The sequence below is a fragment of the Bombina bombina genome, chromosome 1 (genome assembly GCF_027579735.1).
Source record: "Bombina bombina isolate aBomBom1 chromosome 1, aBomBom1.pri, whole genome shotgun sequence".
NCBI lineage: Eukaryota > Metazoa > Chordata > Amphibia > Anura > Bombinatoridae > Bombina > Bombina bombina.
In genome coordinates, this window is record NC_069499.1 from 506,540,858 (window position 1) to 506,568,182 (window position 27,325).

The following is a 27,325-nucleotide window of genomic DNA, read 5'->3' on the forward strand; positions in this document are numbered from 1 at the left end:
GCCTTTATTCGTTGTTAGTCCATTGGGGAAGAAGGATGTTCCGCGTCGGCGGGATGAAGATGGATCCTGAAGAAAGAAGATTGAAGACCCCGCTTGGAAGATGACATCGCCCGGATGGAAAACTTCTTCAGCGCCGCTTGGAAGATGACATCGCCCGGATGGAAGACTTCTTCAGCGCCGCCTGGATGATGACTTCATCGGATGGAAGACTTCTTCAGGGCCCCTTGGAGGATCACTTCTGCCGCTCCCTATCTCTTCTTCGGTTCCATCGGTGGGTCGGCTGGCTGAAGACAACTCAAGGTAGGATGATCTTCAGAGGGGTAGTGTTAGGTTTTTTAAGGGGGGTTTGGGTTAGATTAGGGGTATGTTGGTGGTGGGTTTTAATGTTGGGGGGGTTGTATTTTTCTTTTACAGGCAAAAGAGCAGTTTTCTTTGGGGCATGCCCCGCAAAAGGCCCTTTGAAGGGCTGGTTAGGTAAAAGAGCTTTGAACTTTTTTAATGTAGAATAGGGTAGGGCATTTTTTTATTTTGGGGGATTTGTTATTTTATTAGGGGGCTTAGATTAGGTGTAATTAGCTTAACCCCTTAAGGACCAGCGACGTACCCTGTATGTCACTGGCCTTTTTTTGGGACTTGATTGTTATATAGCGCGGTCTTGCCACCAGCGTTGAGACTGCTCTATTCCACAAAGCCTGCTGGAGGGAGGGTATTAATAGCGTCTTCTTGCTAGACTTGTGCTATCATGTCCTGAAAAAACCCTTAATGACCAGTGACATACAGGGTACATTGTGGTCATTAAGGGGTTAAAATTGTTGTAATATTTTTTAAATGTTTGTTACTTATTTTTTTTATTTTTTGTAACTTAGCTTTTTTTATTTTTTGTACTTTAGTTAGTTTATGTAATTGTATTTAATTGTAGTTATTTGTATTTAATTTATTTAATTAATGTAATGATAGTGTAGTGTTAGGTTTAATTGTAACTTAGGTTAGGATTTATTTTACAGGTAATTTTGTATTTCTTTTAGCTAGGTAGTTATTAAATAGTTAATAACTATTTAATAACTATTCTAACTAGCTAAAATAAATACAAAGTTACCTGTAAAATAAATATAAATCCTAAAATAGCTACAATGTAATTATTAATTACATTGTAGCTATCTTAGGGTTTATTTTACAGGTAAGTATTTAGTTTTAAATAGAAATAATTTATTAAAGTATAGTGTAGTGTTAGGTGTAATTGTAACTTAGGTTAGGATTTATTTTACAGGTAAATTTCTCTTTATTTTAGCTAGGTAAGCTATTAAATAGCTAATAACTATTTAATAGCTATTGTACCTAGTTAAAATAAATTGAAAGTTACATGTAAAATAAAAATAAATCCTAAGATAGCTACAATATAATTATTATTTATATTGTAGCTATATTAGGGTTTATTTTATAGGTAAGTATTTAGTTTTAGATAGGATTAATTTAGTTAATAATAGAAATATTATTTAGATTTATTTAATTAATATTTAAGTTGGGGGGTGTTAGGGTTAGACTTAGGTTTAGGGGTTAATAATTTTATTACAGTGGCGGCGGTGTAGGGGGGGCAGGATAGGGGTTAATAAATTTATTATAGGTGGCTACGGTGTAAGGGGGGCAGATTAGGGGCTTAATAAGTTTAATATAGGTTGCGGCGGGGTCCGGGAGCGGCGGTTTAGGGGTTAAACTATTTATTTAGTTGCGGCGAGGTCCAGGATCAGCAGGATAGGGGTTAATAACTTTATTATAGGTGGCGACGGTATAGGGGGGGCAGGATAGGGGTTACTAGGTATAATGTAGGTGGCGGCGGTGTCCGGGAGTGGCGGTTTAGGGGTTAATAAATTTATAAGAGTTGCGGCGGGGTCTAGGAGCGGCGGTTTAGGGGTTAATAACTTTATTGAGTTGCGGGGGGCTCCGGTATAGGGGGTAGAACAGTGTAGTTTAGTGTGGGTGCTTAGTGACAGGCTAGCAATAAAGCTATCAAAAAGCCGAAGAGCAGCGAGATCGGATGAGTGATAACTCTCACAGTCCGCTGCTCATCGCCCCGTACTTGGTGCGCATCTTTTTGACAGATTTATTGATAACTTAGGCGAAATTTTTCAGGTCTGCGGCGGCGATGGTAGGCGAGCTTAGGCGGGCGTATTGGCCGGCGAAGGCAGGTAAGTTGACACGTTGATAACTAGGCCTCTATGTGTCTGGTATGCGATTAGTTGCTAAGTCACACATTTTCACAGCATCCATTAGTGACACTCGCACAGACACTGGGTAAATCACCGCTACACATAATTTGGTAAACGGATGTTTTATAAGTCACGTTAGTGGATATCATATGGTCATTTTAAAACACACATATATTGGTATATGTTGTTAATTGTATAGATTCTACTGCTTAGGTGCATATTGAATTCCAAGTGTTTGGTTGCTAGGCTACATGCAATGCTAATTAGTAATGTGTGCTAAGTTCTTGCTAACACCTGGTTTTGCACACAAGGTAATTAACGCTTATTTGAAACACATATAAGGTGAACAGGGCGGCAGGACTTCCTGTTGGAGGCGGGGCATGCAGGTAGCTGCAGGTAGCTGCAGGTGCTGAGGACGCTCCGTGCCTAAATTCAAACACCAACGCATGCTTTGGTTTCCCTTGGCCACATCCAGGCTTGGGAATACGGATCACGATCCTAGCATGGGAAGTCTAAGTGGCAGCCTAAAAGTGCACGGTGGCTGGTGCACACCATTTCTATAAAAGCTCCTAAGCATTTAACCACTATTACTCCAAGATAAGCCCTCTGTTTCACTTAAGGCTTTGCATTAATAAGGACTGGTAGCGTCTCTATCCATTACTCTTGGCAGTTGATGGGCGTCTATAGGGAGGTACTAGGCTCACCTGTACAAGAGTCGCTCCCTGAACAAATACATCTACACGCTGGTACACAGGATACAGAAGGTGGACCCTGACACTCACCTGGTTGAGTGTTTGATGTGCTTGGTGGCAGTGTTTCTCCCCCCTGGCGGGGCTGATTGGGGTGCCTGGAGTTCCCGGTGCGGGTGAAGAAGGAGTCCCTCTCCCGGGTTGAGAGTGGAGCGGTGTCGACGCGGAGCTTGCTGCAAGGAATCCGGGGCTCCTTCGTTGGGCAGGCAGCGGAGGTGGTAACGCCCCTTCCAGCGTGAGCCATCAGGAGCTACGCGGCACTCCAGTCCTGGTTGTTGTGTGCCTAGGCCCCCCCTCGCTGACGACCGGCATCCCAGCTGTGAAGGAGGAGTGCCGGAAGTGTTGGTTTGATTGGCCGGCAGCTCCCTCTGGCGCGGACGCGCTGTCCCCCTCTCATAGAGAGGATCTTCTGTTTTGGCTACAGTTGGGGCGTTTTCGATCCCAGTACACCACAACGGTCGAAGAGCGTGCAGACAAGCAAGGCATGCCAAGAGTTTGGGTAACGGCTGTAAGGTACTGTACTCTGAATCATGCATACATGCCTGCCGGGGGTAATTCCTTGTGGGAGTCATTGATGGTAACTATGCAGCTGGCTTAAGCGCTATAAAAAAAAATCTTTTTGCCCTCAGTACATTGGCCCTTTCGGTGGGAGTCTCAGAACGATCTGGCTATCCAAGACTGACTGTATAAACTGGCTGAGAAGGCAGTAAAGGCTATGTTGTAAAATATCATTTGAGCTGATTAACATCACGAGAAAAGCTATTACTCTCTTTTGTGCGGACTGGCTATGTTTGTATATTTTGCTTTAGCACAAAGTTTTCTTTATCTATATGCTTTGACATTATTATTTATGTATTTAGCACAAAGTTTCTTCTATCTACATGTTCTGATATTATCTATGCATACTCTACATTGTTGGATAACTCCCCCTTGCTCCAAGCTACTGTCTTTATGAATGTAAACTGTGGGGAGTTAATATAGGCTTGGAAAAGTGGCCATAGTTGATTACTAGACATTAGAATATAACGAATATACGGAATTCTCTCTTTTCTGTTTAAAACCTGAATGAGCTTGTTTAGGCTGAGAGACATATATCTGAGGCTCACAATATAGCTTAAGTTTCTGGTTGTACTCACTGCGGTAATCACATAGTACTAAGTCCTTTATAGGTGTGCCCCTGTTAAATCAATTGTGCTAAATATTAAGGCACTGGTCTATAGCATATGAATTTAAGTCTAGAATTACACACTAGGGCAGATGTACATACACAAGCTGCATTAGGTACTGTTTATTGTGTTGCTCCACATTTTGAAACTGTTTATCTATGCTGCCATCTATTTTTTTTCCACATTAATTTGGGTAAAAATATTATGTCTCTATTTTGTTCTCCTGTTTAGCTGCTTTCCTAAATTAAGAGGACTTAGAAGTTAGGAATAATCCCCTCACACTTTAGTGTAAAGTATAACGTAGAGATTTGAGGATCAGAAGGGACATTTGAACAAAAATGTTGTAACACATTTTGGAGAATACATTTCTTAACTCATAAAGAAATGCTAGCACTCAAGGAAGGGCTTCACAATGAGTTTTACTTAGAGTCAGTCTGTTAAAGTATTAGGTGTTTTGGATTTATACACTTCCGCGCTAAATTTCCCAGACAATATATAGCACTTTGCAGACAATTACTAGCTGAGTTTTGTTCATGGATAAATATATGCAGCAAAGGAGCTCTCCCTCCAATATGCCCCCCAAATCCCGAGAGAAGAAGGGGAGCAGCAGGAACCTGGATTCGAGCGCTGTATCCCCTCTGGAAAAAAGCGTCTCCATCCCCTCCCCTAATAATTTGACTGAATTTGCAGCTGAAGTAGCTAAAATTTTGACACCTCAATTCGATATGATCAAACAGGAGATCAGAAATGAGATATCAAACCTCACTTTGGAGGTTAGGCAGTTTTCATCCAGACTAGATGAAATTGAGAATCGGATCTCAGATTTGGAAGACAGATTTAATATTGCTGATCCAATAATGGACTCTCATAGCAAATCTATTATTGCGCTGCAAGCCAAAGTTGAAGATCTTGAGGATCGTTCGAGGCGCAATAACCTCAAAGTGATTGGTTTGCCTGAGTCTCCTGAGTTCCAAGACCTAATGAATTTTGTCACTATTACATTACCACAGGCTTTGCAGATCCCGGCTCCTGCTGCTCCCTTTCTGATCGAAAGGGTACATAGGATAGGCCAAAGACGTGAACAGAGTGAGGCCTCGAGGCCCAGGCCTGTAATCTTTAAATTTGTCAACTTTCAGGACAAATTAATATATCTTAAACACTACAGGAAATGTGGTTCTCTCTCTCTGGGCTCACACAAATTACTATTGTTTCAGGATTTCTCTACAGAAACATTAACTAAGAGAAGAGACATGTCCTTCTTTTATGGGAGGTTACAGAAAGAGAACTACAATATTAGATTAATTTACCCAGCAAAGTTAATAGTGCAGAAAGATGGTAGTACACATACACTCAATACTGTTATGGAGGCTGAGACCTTTTGTAGGGAGGCAGGGGTCCCATGACCAGGTCTCTATCACAATGGGAAGAGGGTTTTTTTTCCTTTTTCTTCTTGATCTTAGAATCTGAATATTTTATCACTTAGAGTTACCGAAATGAGTAATAGGGTTTTTGAATTTAAGAATACGTCAGTTTTAGAAATGATGTCGTTATGTTTGTTTCAGGGTCTGTGTGGAGTAGGGTTGTGTTTTTCTTGGTGGTTCCTTTTTTTTTTTTCTCCTCCTCTCTCGCTCTCTCTCCTCGCTCCTTCTTTCGCCCTTTTACACCTTCCCTCTCCCTCTCGATTCCCTATTATGGTGCATAGTGGAGACGGGTCTTTGTTGCACCCCTAGGGTAAAACACAGTGAGATCTTTGACTTCTTGCCATATACTGGATCAGCACGATGATTAGCTCCAGTGATGTATAATCTTAATCTTTTATCCTGGAATATAGGGGGCATTAATTCACCCATTAAAAGAAAAGCTGTAATAAAATACTTGGGCAAATTCAATCCTGACATAGTTCTTTTACAAGAATTACATCTTAACGCTAGTGAAATACCTAAACTTAAATCTAAGTGGGTGGGGGAAGTTGTGGCGGCTCCATTTACCTCTAGGAAGAGGGGGGTGGCAATATTGTTGAACCGTAAGCTAGAATATAGGATAAGTAAGGCTGAGCCCGATGCTGAAGGGAGATTTTTAATATTGGAGTTGGAAATTAAAGGCATTAGATATACAATCTGTAACATATATGGTCCTAATCAAGTTGACCATAATTTTTGGTCTGCCCTACTCATAAAATTACATAGTTACATAGGATCAAACTTAATTATTGCAGGCGATCTTAACCTATTAGCAGACCCCGTCTTGGATAACTCCAACAATAGGATGCGAAACAGTAGAGGTAGAAAATTGAGGATTTTTCAGAGAGTATGTTCCCACCTGGGGGTGGTTGACTTATGGCGAGTTCAGAACCCTGATGTTCGCTCTTACACGTGTATTTCGCATGCTCAACGATCTTTCTCTCGTCTCGACTATTTTCTGGTTTCAGAAACCATGCTAGCTCAGAACTGGACCACCAGAATTGAAGACATAACTATTTCTGACCACGCGGTGATTGTATTGGGACTTAGTGCCGCAAGTAGGCAGCCTGGTAAGAATTATATCTCCTTCCCTAGATATCTGAGCAATAATATTAAATTTCAGAACCATCTTCGATTGAAGTGGGTTGAATATCTCAATAATAATCATAATTATATAAACAAAATCGAGACGTTTTGGGAGGCTTCTAAAGCCGTTCTACGGGGAGAGATCAAGTCTTATACATTTCACCTGTCAAAAAACAGTAGTTCAGGGGCCAGACAATTAGCTAACCGTGTTAAGAATACATATAGAACGTATCTCATTAGACGAACGAGAGACTGTTGGGATGCCTATGTCACAGCGAAGACGCTCCGGGACTCATTCTTGAAACAGATCAGTGCCCAGGAAGAACTTAAAATGAAAGCAAGGTATGGAGGGTTTACGGGTAGATCAGCGAAGTTTCTAGCAAGGCTAGTTAAATCTTCACCTAGATACACAATTACCGCTATTAAACAAGGAACCTCTAGACATACAAACCATTCTGACATAGAAAAAGTTTTTTTTTACTTCTTTCAGGAGTTATATACCCAAGAGCCTATCGAACTACATAAAAAGGAGTCATTCTGGGGAAAGATTAAAGTCCCTTGCATATCTACAGAAGCCAGAGAGGCTATCAATGCCCCTATTACGGAAGAGGAAATAATTTGGGCAATTAAAAACGCGAAGCCCAATAAAGCAGCTGGTCCAGATGCTCTCCCTATAGAGTATTACAAGATCCTCCAACCCCAGGTGTTACCTATCCTAGTCAAGCTGTTTAATTTTTATTTTTCCGAGAATACGAGCTGTTCTGCATCCTTTACGTCTGCAAATATCTCGCTGATCCTAAAAAAGGGGAAAGATCCTGAACTACCAAGTTCTTTCAGGCCTATCTCGGTTTTAAACACCGACTATAAGCTGCTCGCATCTATCATAGCCCTTCGATTAAAACCGTACATGGGCGACCTAATTCACGAGAACCAATCCGGTTTCATGCATGGACGTAAGCCGACAAAGAATATAAGGAAATTGCTAATTCTGATTGAATCTTTTTGGAACATATATATAACTAAGGAATCTCATGGTAACATAAATAAGGCTATTTTGACAGTTGATGCGGAAAAGGCCTTCGATAGGGTCAGTTGGGATCATTTGTTTTCCACGCTAGATGAATTCGGGTTCTCGGGTCCCTTCAACAATTATATTCGTTTAATTTATAGTAACCCCTCCTCTGCTGTAATTATCAATAACACCTCTACTCAGCGTTTTAATCTGTTCAGAGGGACTAGACAGGGCTGCCCACTATCTCCCTTCTTGTTCAATCTTAGTATAGAACCCCTGGCCATTCAATTACGGCATGAACTTGAGGGGATCTCACTAGCGGGTGAGAAGCTGATTCTTCTTCTCTATGCGGATGATCTTCTTCTATTTTTATCTAACCTTGAAGTGTCATTACCTATCCTACAGAGTATTACTCAAGAGTTCGGAGAGATCTCAGGGTTTAAGATTAATACATCTAAATCTGAACTCATGTGGATAGATAAAAATCCGGCACTGCAGGTGAACCACCCTTATAGGGAGGTCCTTCAGATTACATACCTGGGCTTACAATTATCTAGAAACCCGGAGGATTGGTATGGTTTAAACTACAGGACAGTAATGGACTCTTGCAAGAGTAAGCTGGATGAATGGACCAGGCTACCTATTTCATTATCGGCTCGGGTGACTTTGATTAAAGCAGTCATCTTCCCAAAGCTCCTCTATATTATGCAAAATATCCCATGGTTTCTACATAAGAAAGATATTACTATCTACAATAAGGCCTGTTCCAAATTCCTATGGAATGGCAAAAGACCGCGGATTGCCTCATATAGGCTTATGAATTCTAAGATATCAGCAGGTTTGGCACTCCCCGACATTCAGACATATAATCAGGTTATAATAGCTAGATTTGCACTTGATTGGCTAACTGGGAAGGAGCAAATTACGTCTCTCACCTGGGAATCACAGCTTGTGGCACCATTCAATTTGAAAGCTCTCTTGCACTGTTCACTTACCTCCATTCCATCTAATGTATTCTATTTGAATACTCTGACGAATGTCATTATCGCTTGGCAAAGTTTATGTATAGAAACGGGGAATTCGCCGTATGTTTCACAATATCTACCTATAGTGGGTAACCCAGAATTTAGTCCTGGCCTCTCGAACCGGTTATTCTCAGTTTGGGAATCTAAAGGTCTCCAAACTCTATGTCAGTTGCGAGACGCGGGAGGACATACAGTATTATTCCAAGAAATTGTATCTCGGTTTGATATAGGGACACGTGATTTCTATGCCTACCTGCAAGTTAGACACTTTCTCCAAGAGATGCTCACGAAATATGGGAACGACTGGTCTTTGGGTGAGCTGCAGACTAGGATTGCAATGTACGCAGCAGGAATTTACGCAATCTCCCCTTTATATTTACTAGTAAATCAGAAAACATCCAAAGCACAAGTAGACGAGATGGTTGTTAAATGGGCAAATTTATTATATAGATGAGCAGACTATTATAGAGAGTTTTAAAGTAACGCAACAGTCCTGGGTTCCGACATCTTGGAGAGAGTCACAGATAAAAGTCGGGCTACAGAGATATCTTACGCCTGCTGTTTTAGCCAAATGGTATAAAACAAAGGCTTTATGCCCTAGATGCTCAACTACAGGCGCTGATCTATTCCACTGTTTATGGAGCTGCCCAAAGGCACGTCAATACTGGGGGAAAATCATATATTGGATGACGGCTGTTCTTAAGATGGACTATAAAATATCTCCGATTGAGATCTTTTTCTTGGTGAAATATCAGCACACAATTAAGAATTATAAATTGATAAATACCATTATATTGACGGCACGGAACCTTATTTTTAAGGCATGGAAAGCATCTGCTCTACCTACGATGGTACAAGTTAAAAGGGCTTTGACTGATCAGTTCATAATAGAACAGACTAACATACCCTACCCACAAGATAAACACCTAGCAGTGTTTCTTAAGAAATGGGAGATATTTGTAAGATCTTTGCCCCTAATACATAAAAAAAAATTATTAACTCAGAATATTTACAGTTGAACATTTTGGCAGGTCATTTCCCTGGTGAATGGGCAACAGACAGGGAGTGAGTGTTTGGGGGAGAGGTGGGGGTGGGGGGACGAGAGGAGAGGAGGGTTTTTTCCTTTTCCTTTTTTTTTTTTTTTTTTGTTTTGTTTTGTTTGGGTGTTTTTTGTTTTTTTTATTTTATGGTTTGGGTGGTTAGGTCACATTGTTTACCTGGTTCCGTATACAAAATGAGGGAGGCTGGTCTTATTGTACATTGGGTTGTGCACACATAATGTGGGGAATGAAGGCGAGAAAAGAATTGAGTCGAAGAAAGTATGATGATCTTACTCAGTGCCATTTGATTACACTTTATGATTTTAGTTAAATTTGAATGTTTTCATTAATAGATAGCTGTAAGAGATTTTTTTCTTCTTTTTTGTTCTTTTAATCAAGTCACAGATAGTATTGACTCACTGGTTTGGTTCATCCTGATCGTATCTTACAGTCCACGGATTTGTGTATATTCACTGTTTTGCACTACCTTTAGTTTAAGAAAGAAGGTAATCTTTTTAATTATAAATGTTTATTCATATTTTAATATACAGTCATATGTGTTCAAGGATAAAGGGTTTTTTCTTGTTTTTAGTTTTTATAAGCACGTCATTCACCGTTTTTCACATAGGATTCAAGATGATTATATATTTTTTTTCTTCTCTTTTGGTTTTTAAACGGTAATGTTTATGATGCACTATATTAACCTGAATATTATATATATGTTTTTGCTCTTCTCTTTTCTTTTCCCTCTTTTTCTTCAGCTACTGTATGTGGTCAAAGTGTCTGTTTGTAATTATTTGTAAATCTCAATAAAAAAAGTTTAAGAAAAAAGAAGGTGAACAGGGTATTTAAGGGAGGTTGTTGAGCATTTCATTGTTGTTGTTTGATTCTGAGTTCGGGGGTAAAATCCCGAAACGTCACTCTGTTGGAATAAAGTTTTTTGCCACTTCAAACCCGGTGAGTGCCTGCTTTTGTTGGAGGTATCTATATATATATATATATATATATATATAAAATTATTTTTTTTATTTATTGATTTTTTTTTATGTTTTTTAAATGCAAAGAACATATTCCTCTATGTGAACAACATCGGAATGTAAAATATTTACAGTAAATAAACAGTAAAAACACATTATTAAATATTAAAGGGACAGTCTACCATAGAATTGTTAGTGTTTTAAAAGATAGATAATCCCTTTATTACCCATTCCCCAGTTTTGCATAACCAACACAGTTATTTTAATGTACTTTTTACCTCTGTGATTACCTTTTATCTAGGAACCTTTTTCCAGCCCCCTGATCACATGACTGTGACTGTTTATAATCTATTGTCCTAAATTTAGCATTGTATTGTGCTGAATCTTAAATAACTTTCTGTGCTTGAACACAGTGTTATCTATATGGCCCACGTGTACTTTCTGTTTCTGTGTTGAAAAGAGTTTTAAAAAGCATGTGATAAGAGGCAGCCCTCAAAGGCTTAGAAATTAGCATATGAGTGTATCTAGGTTTAGTTTAAACTAAGAATACCAAGAAAAAAAAGCAAATTTGATGATAAAAGTAAATTGGAAAGTTGATTAAAATTAAAAGTCCTATCTGAATAATGAAAGTTTAATTTATACTAGACTGTCCCTTTAATATTGATTTAAAAATATATTTTGGACTGGAAAGGGCTCCAGTGTGTGTGTGTGTGTGTGTGTGTGTGTGTATATATATATATATATTATAGCCGTTTGCACTCAAACATCTTTTCATATACCATATACCTTTGAACCCTTATAACTTTTTTCTATTAATATTTATATGTATACTTTTTTATAAGATAGTATATATAGTGTTAGACTTTATTTTAATGTATTTATGTTGTGTTTGGTGCAACTTTTTATTTAGCCCTAACCCTTTATGCGAGGAGTTCCGTTGCATTAACCCGTCAAATTTAGTTTACTTTTATAATTGCGCGCTAATGTTAGCGTGCCACTTGTAATTAAGCCCCCTTAGTACAAGTGGAGTTGGAGTGGATGATTGAAGTGTTTTTTAACTTGCAGAAAACTGGGGTGTTAACTAGCTAAAGTGTATTGTGTAGATGTTTAATAAATATTATCCTTCACTATACAGGTTTTTTTTCGATTGAGGATTTTGCTGTTTCCAAGAGGATTATAATTGTATTTATTATATCTAAGACATATCCATCACTGTCTTAGTATATTTATAACCACTCTTTTTTTTTTTTTTTCATTTACCTTAATTAAATGCAGTTCCTAAATGGAATATAGTGAAAAGAAGATTATGTTCAATTTGGCTCTACTGTAACTTTCTTCTTTTTGTAACTGTAGGTCAACAAGGAAACCAAAGTGACTCTCAGATATCATGGGCCAGATTTTGTAAGGTAAGTACAAATGTTAACAAGATTGGCCAGATTATAAGTGGTGTGCTAATGATAGTGAGCACTAACCAATTTAGCTTGACCGTGCTACCATTAGTGTGCAACACTGATATTACAAGTCCATGGTAAAGTGTGTTAACCAGAAAAGGGTTAGTGTATCCAACTAAGCGCAACTATTCCTTTTAATGGATATTACCACCGCACTTATTTGCACTGGTATTACAAATAAAAACGCACTTGAGCCCTTCCCAGTCAAATACCTATAAACATGCATTATCATTTTTATTAAGTTTTAATGTGTTTTTAATTTAAATACTTTACATTCCAATGTTCTTCACTTCTTTAGTGTTCTTTAAAGTGATGGTAAACTTTAAATAATCAAATGCCATAAATGTAATCTTTGACATTAAAAAAGTATATGTGTACTTATTTTTTTTTTTAAATCCATCTGTGAAAGGGTTATATTAGTGCATATAGTAATGCTTCTATTAGGCCTAGATTTGGAGTTCGGCGGTAGCCGTCAAAACCAGCGTTAGAGGCTCCTAACGCTGGTTTTGGGCGCCCGCTGGTATTTGGAGTCAGTGATTAAAGGGTCTAACGCTCACTTTTCAGCCGCGACTTTTCCATACCGCAGATCCCCCTACGCCATTTGCGTAGCCTATCTTTTCAATGGGATCTTTCTAACGCTGGTATTTAGAGTCGTTTCTGAAGTGAGCGTTAGAGCTCTAACGACAAGATTCCAGCCGCCTGAAAATAGCAGGAGTTAAGAGCTTTCTGGCTAACGCCGGTTTATAAAGCTCTTAACTACTGTACCCTAAAGTACACTAACACCCATAAACTACCTATGTACCCCTAAACCGAGGTCCCCCCACATCGCCGCCACTCGATTAAAATTTTTAACCCCTAATCTGCCGACCGCCACCTACGTTATCCTTATGTACCCCTAATCTGCTACCCCTAACACCGCCGACCCCTATATTATATTTATTAACCCCTAACCTGCCCCCCACAACATCGCCGCCAGCTACTTAAAATAATTAACCCCTAATCTTCCGACCGCAAAGCGCCGCCACCTACGTTATCCCTATGTACCCCTAATCTGCTACCCCTAACACCGCCGACCCCTATATTATATTTATTAACCCCTAATCTGCCCCCCACAACGTCGCCGACACCAGCCTACACTTATTAACCCCTAATCTGCCGAGCGGACCTGAGCGCTACTATAATAAAGTTATTAACCCCTAACCCGCCTCACTAACCCTATCATAAATAGTATTAACCCCTAATCTGCCCTCCCTAACATCGCCGACACCTACCTGCAATTATTAACCCCTAATCTTCCGATCGGAGCTTACCGCTATTCTAATAAATGGATTAACCCCTAAAGCTAAGTCTAACCCTAACACTAACACCCCCCTAAATTAAAAATAATTTACATCTAACGAAATAAATGAACTCTTATTAAATAAATGATTCCTATTTAAAGCTAAATACTTACCTGTAAAATAAATCCTAATATAGCTACAAAATAAATTATAATTATATTATAGCTATTTTAGGATTAATATTTATTTTACAGGCAACTTTGTAATTATTTTAACCAGGTACAATAGCTATTAAATAGTTAAGAACTATTTAATAGTTACCTAGTTAAAATAATAACAAATTTACCTGTAAAATAAATCCTAACCTAAGATATAATTAAACCTAACACTACCCTATCAATAAAATAATTAAATAAACTACCTACAATTACCTACAATTAACCTAACACTACACTATCAATAAATTAATTAAACACAATTCCTACAAATAAATACAATTAAATAAACTAGCTAAAGTACAAAAAATAAAAAAGAACTAAGTTACAGAAAATAAAAAAATATTTACAAACATAAGAAAAATATTACAACAATTTTAAACTAATTACACCTACTCTAAGCCCCCTAATAAAATAAAGCCCCCCAAAATAAAAAATTCCCTACCCTATTCTAAATTAAAAAAGTTACAAGCTCTTTTACCTTACCAGCCCTGAACAGGGCCCTTTGCGGGGCATGCCCCAAGAAGTTCAGCTCTTTTGCCTGTAAAAAAAAACATACAATACCCCCCCCCCAACATTACAACCCACCACCCACATACCCCTAATCTAACCCAAACCCCCCTTAAATAAACCTAACACTAATCCCCTGAAGATCTTCCTACCTTGTCTTCACCATCCAGGTATCACCGATCCGTCCTGGCTCCAAGATCTTCATCCAACCCAAGCGGGGGTTGGCGATCCATAATCCGGTGCTCCAAAGTCTTCCTCCTATCCGGCAAGAAGAGGACATCCGGACCGGCAAACATCTTCTCCAAGCGGCATCTTCGATCTTCTTCCATCCGGAGCGAAGCGGCAGGATCCTGAAGACCTCCAGCGCGGAACATCCATCCGGACCGACGACTGAACGACGAATGACTGTTCCTTTAAGGGACGTCATCCAAGATGGCGTCCCTCGAATTCCGATTGGCTGATAGGATTCTATCAGCCAATCGGAATTAAGGTAGGAATTTTCTGATTGGCTGATGGAATCAGCCAATCAGAATCTAGTTCAATCCGATTGGCCGATCCAATCAGCCAATCAGATTGAGCTCGCATTCTATTGGCTGTTCCGATCAGCCAATAGAATGCGAGCTCAATCTGATTGGCTGATTGGATCGGCCAATCGGATTGAACTAGATTCTGATTGGCTGATTCCATCAGCCAATCAGAAAATTCCTACCTTAATTCCGATTGGCTGATAGAATCCTATCAGCCAATCGGAATTCGAGGGACGCCATCTTGGATGACGTCCCTTAAAGGAACAGTCATTCGTCGTTCAGTCGTCGGTCCGGATGGATGTTCCGCGCTGGAGGTCTTCAGGATCCTGCCGCTTCGCTCCGGATGGAAGAAGATCGAAGATGCCGCTTGGAGAAGATGTTTGCCGGTCCGGATGTCCTCTTCTTGCCAGATAGGAGGAAGACTTTGGAGCACCGGATTATGGATCGCCAACCCCCGCTTGGGTTGGATGAAGATCTTGGAGCCAGGACGGATCGGTGATACCTGGATGGTGAAGACAAGGTAGGAAGATCTTCAGGGGATTAGTGTTAGGTTTATTTAAGGGGGGTTTGGGTTAGATTAGGGGTATGTGGGTGGTGGGTTGTAATGTTGGGGGGGGTATTGTATTTATTCTTTTACAGGCAAAAGAGCTGAAATTCTTGGGGCATGCCCCGCAAAGGGCCCTGTTCAGGGCTGGTAAGGTAAAAGAGCTTGTAACTTTTTAAATTTAGAATAGGGTAGGGAATTTTTTATTTTGGGGGGCTTTGTTATTTTATTAGGGGGCTTAGAGTAGGTGTAATTAGTTTAAAATTGTTGTAATATTTTTCTTATGTTTGTAAATATTTTTTTTTTTCTGTAACTTAGTTCTTTTTTATTTTTTGTACTTTAGCTAGTTTATTTAATTGTATTTATTTGTAGGAATTGTGTTTAATTAATTTATTGATAGTGTAGTGTTAGGTTAATTGTAGGTAATTGTAGGTAGTTTATTTAATTATTTTATTGATAGGGTAGTGTTAGGTTTAATTATATCTTAGGTTAGGATTTATTTTACAGGTAAATTTGTTATTAGTTATTGTACCTGGTTAAAATAATTACAAAGTTGCCTGTAAAATAAATATTAATCCTAAAATAGCTATAATATAATTATAATTTATATTGTAGCTATATTAGGATTTATTTTACAGGTAAGTATTTAGCTTTAAATAGGAATAATTTATTTAATAAGAGTTAATTTATTTCATTAGATGTAAATTATATTTAAGTTAGGGGGGTGTTAGGGTTAGACTTAGCTTTAGGGGTTAATACATTTATTATAGTAGCGGTGAGGTCCGCTCGGCAGATTAGGGGTTAATAATTGAAGGTAGGTGTCGGCGATGTTAGGGAGGGCAGATTAGGGGTTAATACTATTTATTATAGGGTTAGTGAGGCGGATTAGGGGTTAATAACTTTATTATAGTAGCGCTCAGGTCCGCTCGGCAGATTAGGGGTTAATAAGTGTAGGCAGGTGTCGGCGACGTTGAGGGGGGCAGGTTAGGGGTTAATAAATATAATATAGGGGTCGGCGATGTTAGGGCAGCAGATTAGGGGTACATAGGGATAACGTAGGTTGCGGCGGTTTACGGAGCGGCAGATTAGGGGTTAAAAAACATATGCAGGGGTCAGCGATAGCGGGGGCGGCAGATTAGGGGTTAATAAGTGTAAGGTTAGGGGTGTTTAGACTCGGGGTACATGTTAGAGTGTTAGGTGCAGACGTAGGAAGTGTTTCCCCATAGGAAACAATGGGGCTGCGTTAGGAGCTGAACGCTGCTTTTTTGCAGGTGTTAGGTTTTTTTTCAGCTCAAACAGCCCCATTGTTTCCTATGGGAGAATCGTGCACGAGCACGTTTTTGAGGGCGGCCGCGTCCGTAAGCAACTCTGGTATCGAGAGTTGCATTTGCGCTAAAAATGCTCTACGCTCCTTTTTTGGAGCCTAACGCAGCATTTGTTTGAACTCTCGATAACAGAGTTAAATTTATGGTGCGGCCAGAAAAAAGCCCGCGGAGCGTTAACAGCCCTTTTACCGCCGAACTCCAAATCTAGGCCTTAGAATGTTATATCGGCCCACATGGATGAACTATTTTTTTTTTGTGACAATTCCAGTGAACATCCAATCAATATGTGTGTCAATTGACAATCTTGAAGTCCAGCGCCTTTAAAGCCCCTAGAAAGCCTATGTAGAGAGTGGATGTGACTGCTCTATACATTACAGCCCAGCCAAAAGAGGAAATGAAGGGGGTCGGAGGAACAGACAATACCAATTAGGATTATAAACCTTTTATTATAAAATATATATACACTTTAAAAAAATAATTATGTGGTTTTACTTGCAAAACTAATATATGCTTTATTGCAACATTCTTACAGTCTGAAATGAACCATCACTTTAACATTCCTGCTTTTTCAAATAAGGATACGAAGAGAAATTGCTTATAGGAGTAAATTAGAAAGAAGCTTAAAATTGCATGCTCTATCTGAATCATGAAAGAAAAATGTTGGGTTTACTATCCTTTTAAAATAAATATATATATATATTATATATACATTACATATTAGCCGCTTTACTGTGGCACTGCAATTTTAAGACATATTTCTTCTGGATACCTGGATACCCCAGTATGTATATGTAATTTGTGGACAATTTAGTACCGACAACAATATAACGGAGTACGTTGTTGGTAGTTTGTACAGCTACAATAATATTATTACGATGGACTGTGCAATATGGACTTTATCAAATTTTTTTCTCTAATTCCAACTCTAGTCATGGACAGCGAGCTTTTGCTTTAAGGCATATCAATACGCTCGGAGTTTTTTGTTAGGGGTATAAACCGTAGTTTTGCATATTAATTATATATATGGTTGGAAGCACAAATGAATCATTGGTAACCATTTGAGAGTTCTTTACAATATTTTTTTTTTGTTTAAATAATTTTTATTGATTTTTTGGGAAAAAACATGGACATATAATGAACAACAAACATAAACCAATAATTGTTTTTCAATTACAGTAAGGTATTATAATATCTTAGTGATCATTTCTTTCCCTTATTTGAGGAAAGCAAAAAGCAAAATAAAAATAAGTTCTTTGGGTAATAGGGAGAGAGGTGGACAGAGGACGGGTATGGAGAGGGTTAGGGCAGATAATAATAGGGATTAGTAAAAAGTAAAAAGGTATGTAACAAGAGGGGGGGGGAATATAGGGGACGAGAGGGAGAGAGGATGGTTAAGGAGGGATATGGAAAGGGTTAGAGCGTGCAGCAAAAGAAATCAGTCGGGTGATAAACAGCAAAAATAAAAGAATACAGATATACAAGGGTACATAATGTCATGGTAAAATACAATATAATGTAATTTCCTTGCGCTTGTCTTTTTTTAGGTGTAACCTGGATAAATAATTAGACAGCAAAAATCAGCGAACATTCTCCAGCTACCTTGAGTCTTTGTCGTGTCTTAAAGTGTGAAGGGGAGGGAGGTCTGAGGGGGAGTAGGAGAGGGGTTCGGGCAGGTGACGGTAAGGGATAGGAGGAAGTAGACAAACATAAAAATATGTAAAGGTAAATTATAGAATAATATAGTATATTATAGTGTGGTTCCATGTAAATCCTTTGCAGTTAATCCTTGCAAAGAATGAAATACATACTTCGAAGAATTATGGAGCCTGTGGTATTTAGCAGTGAAGAAGGGTCGGTTTTGTAGAGTCATGGTGTTCTTTGTTCCCATAGGAAAATTATATCTAGTATAAAATCTCTCTTTCCTATAAAACAATAATGTCTCTTCTCTAAAGCTAGTATGTGTGTGACTTCTGATACCCAGTGTTCATAAGTAGGGGGATGAGCTTGTTTCCAATACCGAGGGACAACGCGTCTAGCGCAAGTTAACATCAGTTGAAGGAGTTTCCTTCGGTAGACACATTCCAATCTAGGGATTTGGTTTAGTAAGATCATGGTTGCCGAAAGGGATATCTGTGTGTTCAATGTAAGATTGATGCTACGCTCGATTTGAGCCCAGTAAGTGGACATTTTATTACAGGACCACCATATGTGGGAAAGTGTGCCCACTTCCCCACATCGTCTCCAGCAGCTCGAGTTAGCTCCTGGATATATTTCATTCAATTTTTGAGGTGTAAGATACCAGCGCGAGATGATCTTATAATTAAGTTCGGTCAGAATGAGTGAGGAGGAGGAGGAGTGGACTGTGTTAAAACATTTTAGCCAGGTGTCTTTTGGGAGCTGAACTCGAAGTTCAGTTTCCCATTTGGTGGTATATGAGGGTAGTTTGACTGTGTGTATAGCTCTTAAGAGTTTATGTGTGAGAGAGAGAAGGGATTTTTGAGTGTCTTTTGTATTGCATAGCTTCTCTAATGGGGTAAGCGGACGGAGGCAATCATTTTTATGTGGGTTATCCATAATTGCTTGGCGTATTTGGAGATAGGGAAACCAACAGTGGAAGGGAGAGCCTATTGATTCCCTTAAGGCAATTCTATCCCTTATTTGGGAGTTTTCTGTGAGTAAAAATATAGGCATATTTTTCAGGGAAGAATCTTCTGGTTCAAATTTGAACTGGTGTTGGGATAAAAAAAGGGTGTTATTTAACAGTGGAGTCATTGGAGAGATTGGGGTAGAGAGAGTGTTTGGATTTTGAATAAGAGAGTCCCATATGGTTAAGGTAGTTTTTATGCATTCATTAGCCTTAGTTATGGGGGGTCTGGATGATTTAGGGAGCCAACAAAGATCTCGCATCCCGCTTAAGCCAAGGGAGGCAGCTTCCATTTGGATCCATAGTTCGGAGGAGGGGTTGTGAGACCATGAGACTATTCGTGTTAAATGTGTCGCTTTGTGATACTGAAATAAATTTGGGACATTTAGGCCACCTTCCTCCTTGCTTAAATACATAGAATTCTTTGACACCCTTGGTTTTTTGTAAGCCCAAATAAAAGAATCTAGCATCTTTTGTTGCGTACGAAGGTAGTGTCTCGGTAATGATATTGGTAGAGCTTGGAATATGTATAGATATTTAGGGAGTATCATCATCTTTATTGTGTTTATGCGGCCTGTCCAGGAAAGGTGTCCTTGTTTATGCCATGTATGTAATAGGGAGAAGACATGAGTTTGAAGTGTAGTATAGTTCTCTTGGAATAAATTTTTAGGGTTCTTTGGTATATTTAGTCCTAGGTATCTAAGGGTATTTACGACAGGGAAGGGAGTTTTATGTAAAATATAGTCCATTTCCATTGAGTTTATGTGGATGGGGATAATGCTCGACTTATTCATGTTAATTGAATAGTTGGAAAATTGTTTATAACTCTCCAGATCTCTTATCAGGGCTGGAATGGAAGATAGTGGTGCCTGCAGAGTGAAGATGATGTCGTCTGCAAACAGGAGACATGTTTGTTGAATGTTACCTACCTTAATTCCCAAAATATTTGGATTGTTTCTGATTTGAATAGCTAAGATTTCTACCGTGAGAGCGAATAGAAGAGGGGATAACGGACAACCCTGCCTAGTGCCATTAGAGATAGGGAAGGATTGAGATATTATGTCATTAACCTTAATAGTGGCTCGAGGGTTGTGATATAAGGCTTGTACTCTGGACAAGAATATGTCTGAGAGGCCGAATTTCGACAGGACCGACCACATAAAATGCCAGTCGACCCTGTCGAAGGCCTTCTCAGCATCAGTAGACAGCAGCACTAGGGGGCTTGTTTGTTCGTGTGAGGTTAATAATGTATGTAGGAGTCTAGTGGTATTGTCTTTTGTTTCACGGCCACTAACGAATCCCACCTGATCAGGGTGGATGACCTTCGGTAGGACTCGGGCAAGACGATTAGCTAAAATCTTAGCATATATTTTAATATCCACATTTAAGAGAGAAATCGGTCTATAGTTGCTAACAAGATCTCTGGGTTTATCTGGTTTCGGAATTACTGTTATCATAGCATTTAAAAGAGATTGGGGGAATGTAAGACCCTGGTCTATAGAGAGAAATAGCTCTTGTAAATGTGGGGCAAGATTACCTATTAATAACTGGTAAAATTTGGTTGTAAGGCCATCTGGACCTGGTGATTTTCCATTGGACATGGATTTAATCGTGTTGACCACTTCTAGTAAAGAGATGGGGGAGTCTAGCATAGACACGTCTTCTTCAGGGATAGAGGGAATATCTATAGAGTCTAAATACGTTTGTAGCTTGTCTCTACTCCCCTGATCATTTGTGTTGTTTATGTTGTAAAGTGAGGTGTAGTATGTAACGAAGCTGTCAGCTATATCTTCGTTTGTAGTGCAAACTACTCCTGTGCTTTGTTTAATGGATTGAATATGAGAGGAAAGCCTCTTTTTTTTTAAAGATCTGGCTAACATTTTTCCGGCTTTGTTTGATTCAGCATAGAATTTAGCTTTTGTTGTCAGGGCGCGCATATGTGCATTTTCTACCAGGAATTTGTTAAGGCTTTCCCTAGCTTCCATGACTGCGGATAATTTTTGTGGGGATTTTGGGTCTTTTTTATGTATAGCTTCACTTTTCTCTAGAGAGTTAGACAAGGTGTCGAATTGAGCAGATCTCTGCTTTTTAAGTTTCGCTGTTAGTTGTATGATAACTCCCCTAATATAACACTTGTAGGATTCCCAATTGTTTGCAGTGTTCGTGTCTGCAGATATATTAAATACAAAATATTTGTCTGTAAATTTAATGAGTTGGTCTATGATTTCATTGTCTGTGAGAATATACTCATTTAATCTCCAGTTTAAACTGTGACTAGGTTTACTCATCCATTTAAAGATAGATTTAACTAGACTATGGTCTGACCATGTAGTGTGTGAGATTTTTGAGTCGACCAAATTCGTCAATGAGGCTTGGTCACAGAATATGTAGTCGAGTCTGGTATAAGATTTTTGCGGGTGAGAGAAAAATGTGTAATCTCTGATGGAGGGGTGTACCGTTCTCCAGGTATCAAACAGCTTCAGTGTGTGGAGAGATGTGTTATTATTCCTAATCTGTGAGTTTCTTAGGTAGGAGTGACCTGTTGAAGTGTCCAATATAGGGTCCGAAGGGTAATTAAAATCCCCACCTAATATGATTGGGCCTTTGGCAATATCTAGGAGTTTGTTGGTAACTTTTCTGAAAAAACAGGGGGTGGGTCTGATGGGGGCGTATATGTTTGCGAGAGTAATAGGCTTACCATAATAGAGTCCTACTAGTATTAAAATTCTACCTTCATGATCATTGAATTGTTGTAGTAGGTCAAAAGAAGTATTGCGTCTAAATAGGGTGCATACACCGTTATGTCTGGTCAGGCCTGAGCTAAAGTAGTGTTTATCGTAGTATTTGGGTAGGCTCATGGTTTCTTTTAAAATGTGTCTCTTGAATCATAATGATATCAAGATTTCTCTTGTAAAAGTCATGGAGAGCAATTGAACGTTTTTCAGCTGATAGGAATCCCTTCACATTTTGGGTGGCTATTGATATTGATCCTTCATGTGGATGGGTAGGCATTGCAAAGGATATGAGTGTGTGTGTCCTCTAAAATAGAGGAACTAGAGATTTGTACAGGGGAACCAATGTATGAAAATGGAATGGAAAATGTATGGTTAAGAGTTTAGTAAGGTGGTATAGAGTAGGGGTAGGAGAATTTAAATTGAATTGGTGGAGGCTTCTGGGCAAGCTGGGCAAATGCCCACTGGTGTATTGTGATGAGCGTGCAGGAGGCACATGGAATGATAAGAGGGTAGCTGGGGAAGGGGGGGGGGGAAAGAGGGGAGAGGGGATAAGGGGTATATTATGTGTAAGGTGTCAAATCCATCCAGATCTAAGCAAAACTTTCATATATACAGATATCTACATAGCAGCATTGTGAATAATATAGAATTTTCTATAGAACAGGACATTCTTGAATTTTTGTATCCACTTTAGGGAACCAAGGTGGCATAATTTGCTTCAACAGTGCATATCTTACATTTATAAACTCAGGAAAACAAGTGAATCTAGTGGATATCTCTGTATTATTGTTATCTAAAGCAGTTTTGTTTCGCAAAATAGAGTGTGCAGATAATGGATAGGTTAATGTCTAATTAGTTTCTGGGGATTAAGGCATTTAATACATTGAAGAAATTTAAGACATTTAAGGGGCTACTATCTCTGTTTGAGATGTAGTAGTAAGTGAGATAGAGAATAAGTGGGGTCTTTATATTCAGTTATGGTTGAGACTATTCCTGTCTTAGCAGTTAACAGCTAGCTTATGGGGTCATTCAACAATTCAATCATAAACTATTATATCGTATTACTGAATATAAACATGACTATTATCATACAATTACATAGGTATATATGTGCAAAACATGCGGTCTATGAATAACAAAATAACTGACCAAAACACATCAAAACATGATGAACATCTAGGAACTCTTTCCTCAAAACATAGAACATAAAACATAGAGGAGAGATCCCTTAAGCACATAAAGTCTAGTGTAATATAGCTTGAAGGGTGATTGAAAACAGTTCCGTGGAAACCTGAAATAAAAGGAGAAAAAGTCTACAAACAAATGTTGCATAGTCAGCATAGACATTCACATATAGTTACGTGTCTCCTTCAGGGTGGTTGAACCTCATCTTCCTCGTTACTGGTTTGTCGCCGCTTGTTTAGAGGGATTGTAGTGTCCATCCAGGGTCTTCTTTGCGATTTAGAGGTTTCCTGTTTACTTGATGTAGAGGATTGCACAGTAGAGGTTTGGGGGTCAGGTAGCGGGATCCCCAACTGTTGGCAGAAATGCTCTGCATCCTGTGGGTAAGAGCATTCGATTTTTTTTCCATTTTTAACAGCAATAACTGAAGTTGGGAATCCCCATCTGTACTGGATCTTCAAAGCACGCAGATGGGAGGTTAAAAAGGAAAGATCTCTTCTCTTTTGGAGTGTTCTTGCTGATAAGTCTTGGAATATCTGAATTCGGTGACCCTGGAACTGGATAGAAGATTGTTTCCTTGCATAGTTGTAGATAGTCTCCCTATGGTGGAAGTTTTGAAAATGCACTATAATGTCCCTAGGAGGTAAGTTGTCTGATGGCTTGGGACGTAGGGCTCTATGTGCTCTGTCCAAGATGATGTCAGATAGAGTGCCAGAGTTGTTCTTTACCAGGTCTGCAAAAAAGGACTGTAGATAATCTTGTATCTCATTGTTTTGTATGGTCTCAGGAATTCCCCTGAAGCGTAGATTGCTCCTTCTGGAGCGATTTTCTAAATCATCTAATTTATCCTCTAGGTCTGTCATACGATGATGGTGTTGAAAGGCTTTAGAGGACAGGTTTGCAATCTTCTGAGATGATATGTATTCATGCTCTTCTAAAGTATCAACTCTATAGCATAAGTCCGAAATATCCTTCTTCAAACCTGCGCACTCATTTTTAATGCAAGTTTTAACCTGTTCTATCAGAGCTTCCATAGCGCCATAAGTGATAATATCATCTTTTCCAACATTTGCAGTTGTAGGTTGTAGGTCTGACATGGGATCTGCAGCTTCACAAGAGCTTTCATCATGTGAGCTTAGTGTGGTGTCTAGAGCTTTATTGCTTTTTTGCTTGTCGGCTTGTTTGAAAAAAGAGTTCATGACTCCCTGGGTTGTTAAAGGCAGTTTTTGAGATTTATCACTTCTGGTCAATTTTCTCTGCGACATCATAGAGGTTTTTGGTAGGTTAGAGCAGGTGTTCAATTATATTTATTATATAGTAATGGTGAGACTAGGTAAATCGGAACACCTCTCCCTGGGGTTTTTGCCCTCACAGAGCGATCTCGGGAAAAGGTGGTGGATTCGACCCACTGCTATTTAGAACAGTGGGAAGAGGGATAGGAGGGTGTTCTTCTCAGCTAGCTGCTCAGTTTTAGATTTGAGCGTCTGGTGTCTAACCACTGGGAGAACAGAAAACAAGTCACAGCTGCATAAAATTTTTTACTTTTGTCTATAAGGAGATAGATTACATCTGATGTGTGTAGAGATGAGTCAGGGTGTCAGCATGGACTTTGCTGTATAGATCAGTTCGGTTAGCGGCTGCAACCTATGTCTCACAGATAGATATATGATAAGCCTGAGAAACGATGTAAGTTAGGTACTTCAGCCCAAATGCAGCATTTCAGTTCATGTGTGTGGGCTTAATATGGCATTGAATTACATGCATATATTAAAGGCAAAAAATATCCCCTTTGCTAAATTTCGGCCTTGTGTCATGTGGATAGGGTGGATCTTAAAGCGCTGTCTGCTCCTTATTTTTAGTTAGTAAACTGAACAGCAACTAGTGTAAGCATTGTTGCCTCTTTCATAAAGCTAAACATTTCACCTGTATCCGTTATGTTAGGCGATCCGGATCGGTATGTGGACTTGAGTAGCGGTCTGTGTTACATCTTGACTGTAGCGCGGAGCTTAAAGGCCTCGTGGCGCAGTTGTAGACGGCTCAAATAGTGTCCGTAATAGCATACGGATCGGGACCAAAATCTCAGCAAACGTTCTCTGTATATTCCGATACTCAGTTAGAGGTTTTATATCTCTGTGCCCTGTTGTTGTCTGTGGTTATGAGCTAATTTGCCCAGCCTGCGTGAGGAGCTTCAGTTACATGCGACCATCTTGGTTAGCCGCTCGCTCCGCCTCCTTTACAATATTTTGTGTTCTATACCCACTAACTTTCTTGGTGACAACATTTGGGCATCATTATTTATCCAATAGCTACTGTATTTAGGCTTATGTTTAGCCGGTGCTCTATAACGGATATTAATTCAAATACAGGGTTAACTAATCTTTTTAATAGTGCTCCATGATAAACAGATATCAACTAACATATAGGGTTAATCAACCTTTTTCAGCAGATTGATTCCAATACATGTATTTGCTAGCATTTCACATGGTTATTCGATCGATCAACTATTGTGGTATAAATTGGATGTACGACATAACATTTAATCACCCTATAAGTACAATATATTGAGTGCCTATTCATATCATCCATTAATTTTGGTGCTTGTTTTAGGTTTTTACTCCAATTCAAAAGAGTTTTCTCTTGCTGCTTTAATTGACTAGGCACTTTATATATATCAGTAGCACTTTATTGAACAACCACTGCACTTTTAGTCATAATACAACAGATGTGAATTTTGTTTCTAGAAATATCTCACAATATTACTGTGGTTGTTATTGTTGTTATATATCTACTTTAAGTGTTATTTCTGTCTATATCTATCTATATATCATGGAACCACAAGAAGCACAAGGTTTTGTTTTTGAGGATCTTACACAAACATTTGATCCTTCAGCAGACACATTACAGTCTTGGTTAGATGATGCTCAACATGATCTTGAGAGTTTATTTGTACAAATGGATAGTTTAAGAAAGACAGATATTAGACTAGAATTGGACATCAAGACCTTCCTTATCTATCAACAGAGAGAACACATTCCTAGGGGACTTAGGATTAAAAAGTTTCCATCATTTCATGTTACATGTTTAAAATTCATAGAGGAATGGAACACAGCTCTTTCTACATGTTCACAAACATTAATGACAATTTTGATTAATTATAAAAAACAACAGAGGCTGACACTGATTAAACAAATGCAAGACTTACAAATTTAACTAAAACAGGTACAAACAGACCCTGAATTTGGTCTTTATGATACTCAATTTAAAGAAAATATGCAAAAAATTCGGAGAGAACTATGGGAATTTAAGGCACAAAAAATCAATAGAGATAAAATGGACTATGATACTGATAATGTTTATTCATGGTCCCATAAAGGATCAGTCTCTGTAAACAACAATAAGAGTAGAAAACTCAGATACAAAAAATCAAAACAGAATAGAAAGGTAACCTTTAGTGATACAGAGTATGATTACGATACATCAGACAGTGATTCCACAGGATACACACATGATACATCAGAACAGTTATCAGCACTCAGTACACCTATTGTTCCCCAATCAGCATTGTCAAAAAACGGATCAGGCCCACCTCACTCAATCTTAAAACCATTAAATCCAAAAGAACACGTAGAGGGGGCCAAAACAGATACCGTCGTAGACACAGAAAAAACAAAACGATACCCACAGAGAGTAAGGAGGAAACAAACACACAGATATCTGCAAAAGAAGTGATTAACTTATCAAACTATAACCTTAGTCATGAGGAAGAGAGGGTATTGTCACGAGGACTTAGTTTCTCTCCATCCTGTCATTTTAATCTGTTTCAGACCATTCTAGATTTAAACAAATTTGTGAGATTGCTCACTCTCAAGAAACATTTTCTAAAAGATGAGTCTGAGTCAGAATTATTTTCGGATGGGGAGAATAATGTTTCTCATAAACAACCAATTAATGATTCTGAGAGTAGTTTGACATTTCAAGACAAATGTTGTATACAGGACATGGAGGATATACAATTGTTAGATTCTGATGGCATTAGACATGGTCCGTCTGCACAAGACATAAATATATCCAGACTAAAAAATAAAAATACCTTTTATCCAGTACAGACGAGAGGTAATTCGTTGGATATTTTTCAACAAACTATTGAAAACCAACTCATTAAACTTGACAGCGAATTAAAAAATCCTCCCTCC

The 27,325-nt window shown here is 38.8% G+C and overlaps 1 protein-coding gene across 1 annotated transcript in view; it reads left to right on the forward strand.

Annotated features, from left to right (window-relative positions):
* Nucleotides 1-27,325, forward strand: part of LOC128659185 (signal transducer and activator of transcription 4-like) — a 423,738-nt gene that overhangs the window by 335,197 nt on the left and 61,216 nt on the right. Inside the window, 1 exon segment of the mRNA XM_053712871.1 lies at nt 12,073-12,125. Within this exon segment, the coding sequence (XP_053568846.1) occupies nt 12,073-12,125 (53 nt within the window).